This window comes from Protobothrops mucrosquamatus, unplaced genomic scaffold, assembly GCF_001527695.2.
Source record: "Protobothrops mucrosquamatus isolate PMUCROS unplaced genomic scaffold, P.Mucros_1.0 scaffold5058, whole genome shotgun sequence".
NCBI classification, from domain to species: domain Eukaryota; kingdom Metazoa; phylum Chordata; class Lepidosauria; order Squamata; family Viperidae; genus Protobothrops; species Protobothrops mucrosquamatus.
Window position 1 is genome coordinate 32058 of NW_015390935.1, and position 3013 is coordinate 35070.

General features: G+C 47.9%; 1 protein-coding gene across 1 annotated transcript in view; it reads right to left on the reverse strand.

Moving 5' to 3' along the window:
• Positions 1–3004, reverse strand: part of LOC107299523 (zinc finger protein 397-like) — a gene marked incomplete at its 5' end in the record, with an annotated part of 7621 nt that extends 4617 nt beyond the window's left edge. Inside the window, 3 exons of the mRNA XM_029286791.1 lie at positions 15–97; positions 359–464; positions 2642–3004. Coding sequence (XP_029142624.1) covers positions 15–97; positions 359–464; positions 2642–3004 — 552 coding nt within the window. The remainder of the gene's footprint in view (positions 1–14; positions 98–358; positions 465–2641) is intronic.
• Between the last annotated feature and the right edge of the window lie 9 nt (positions 3005–3013).

Consider the following 3013-nt stretch of genomic DNA (forward strand, 5'->3'; position numbering starts at 1 on the left):
TAAATATCACCTACTTCATTTTGTTCGGCTTCACTCGTTTCTGGTCCTTCCAGAGAAAGCAACGAACTAGCATGACTCGGGCATTTAATTCCACTGTCTGTGAAGGATGGAAGGGAATTTTAGAAAGCAAAATCAGACATTCTATTCGTTCCTTGACTGACTAGACAGGAAACCCTACCACTTGAGCTCTACACAACCTATACAGCTGTACGTAGCTCTACACAACTATGAACCGCTGCATCTGCAACTGGCCCTCTCTATGCCCCCAGCCCCAAGCATTGCTGGCTGGGGAAGTCTGGGAGTTGAAGTCCACCCATCTTCAACACTCGTCCAAAGACCCCCACTTAGTGATCTTTACCTAGCAAACCGGTCTCCCCACCGCTGTTCAGCTCGTCTTCTTTGTAGATCTGCCCGTCTCCAGGATCCTCTTCCTCCTCCACTTCTAGAGAACCTAGGCACACCTCCTGCAGTGATTGGAGAAACAAGGGATGGGGGGGGGGAGGGAACATTAAAAATAAGACAACACACTTGTCTGCACCGCTGAACCCCAGATTTCTTGGCTCCCAACTTTTAAGCAAATCGCCCCTTTATTGAAAACTATCGGGGCCTGTTATAAAAGCCAGGAATGAGCAGGATCTGCGGGGTCCCCTGGCAAATGCGCCCTGCGACTTGGCTTTCAGGGAACGCCTGCTGCTGTTTGTGAACCCCAAAATTATTTACAGATTTATTTATTTTTTTTAAAAAAGGTTGATCTCCAACTTTCATCGAATCTCACCAGATTTGAGTGGTCCCTGAAATCTGCCAGAGCCTTTGGGGAATGGGCTGTTCTGAACAAATGAATTGTACAAGAAGTTCCCAGTTAACGACCACTTGATAGCCGTGTTCCAATATCTCAGGGGCTGCCCCAAAGAAGAGGGAGTCAAGCTATTGTCCAAAGCGCCTGAAGGCAGGACAAGAAGCAACGGGTGGAAACTAACCAAGGAGAGAAGCAACCTAGAACTAAGGAGAAACTTCCTGACAGTGAGAACAATTAACCAGTGGAACAACCTGCCTCCAGAAGCGGTGAATGCTCCAACACTGGAGGTTTTTAAGAAGAGACTGGACAGCCATTTGTCCAAAATGGTATAGGGTTTCCTGCCTGAGCAGGGGGTTGGACTAGATGACCTCCAAGGTCCCTTCCAACTTTATTATTATTATTATTATTATTATTATTATTATTATTATTATTATTATTATTATTATTATTATTATTATTATTATTTATTATTATTATTATTAATTATTATTATTATTATTACTACTACTACTACTACTACTACTACTACTTGTTCAATGCCCCTTTGAAGTTATGACGGAGCTGAACGAGTGGAATGCACGACCAGTCCTCGAAGTTACGGCCGTTGCAGCATCCCCACAGCCATGTGATCGCCATTGGCAACCTTTTCTGCTGATTTCCCAGATGCCAAGTCAATGGGAAAGCTGGCAGGGATTCGCACATCGCAGTCGCGAGGTCTCACTTACTGACTGCAAGGAATTCGCTTAACGACAGCAATTGGAATTGCCAGAACTGCTGTTGTAAGTCAGCGTTGGTCACGTGGTTTTCCGTTTTATGTCCATGTGGCTTAATTAGGATTTCTCAGTCCTAATTACCTTATATTTTGATTGTACCTTATTTCAGGATCCACTAGCAGTACCTTCACCCACCACCAGAGGACTCCAGACTCTAGAATCCGTGGTCTCTCATAGCATTATTCCCAGTATTCCTTTTTACAAAAGTTCTTTTATGTGTGTTTGTGTGTTTGTGTGTGTGTGTGAATGTGTGAATGTGGCTATTTGTAGTGTCCCAGAGTAGTAGTAGTAGTAGTAGTAGTAGTAGTAGTAGTAGTAGTAGTAGTAGTAACAACAATAACAACAAGTTGGAAGGGACCTTGGAGGTCATCTAGTCCAATCCCCAGCTCAGGCAGGAAACCCTATACCAGTGGTTCTCAACCTTTTTAATGCCGCGACCCCAACCGGTCGTAAGTCAAGGACTAAACCAGTCGTAAGTCGAGGACTAAACCAGTCGTAAGTCGAGGACTACCCAACCGGTCGTAACTCGAGGACTTTCCCTGCCCGGGAGCGCCGCGCATGCGTGGTTCTGCCCCCTGCGCCGGCCGAGGCGTAGCTGGCAAGCGGCAGAGACGGAGCAGGCCGATCACCAGCTGGCCCAGCCCAAGGGAAGTAAGGCACCCGCCGGAAAAGGGGGAAAAAATGGCGGACAAAAAAAATGGCGGACAGCCTTGCTTGGCGACCCCCATGAAATGGTCGATCGACCCCAAATGGGGTCCCGACCCACAGGTTGAGAACCACTGCCCTATACCATTTCGGACAAGTGGGAGCATTCACCACTTCTGGAGGCAGGTAGTTCCACTGGTTAAGTCCTTGGGGGAAGCCAATTCACTTAACAACTGCATGCTTCTCTTAACAACTGTAGTGATTCACTTAACAACCATGGCAAAAAAAGGCTGTAAAATAGAGCAGGCTCACTTAACAAGTGCCTTGTTTAGTGACGGAAAATTTGGGCTCAGTTGTGGCCGTAAGTTGAGGACTACCTATAAGTCCAACTCTGCGTTGTAACACAACTCCCGAAATGAAAACTGACCTGCCATTTCCTTGTCTCGTCCTCCTGCTGGTTCAACAGGAAGTCCTCCATCAGGGCCACCGCCTGGGAACAGGTGTCCGGTCCTCCTGCCCGGATCCAGCTCTGGAGGTCCGATGGGAGACTAGCCAGGAACTGTTCCAGGATCAGAAGTTCCAGGATCTGCTCCTTGGTGTGTCTCTCCGGCCTCAGCCACTGGTGGCAAAGCTCCTGGAGCCGGCTGTGGATCCTCCGGGGGTCTTCCATCTCCTGGCAGCAGAACTGTCTGAAGTGTTGGCGTTGCGCCTCCATCTTGATGGCTTCCTCTCTCAAAATGGCGGCCTTCACTTTGGCATAGTCTTCCCGATCTCTGGGTTCCAAGCTTTGGAAAGCCGC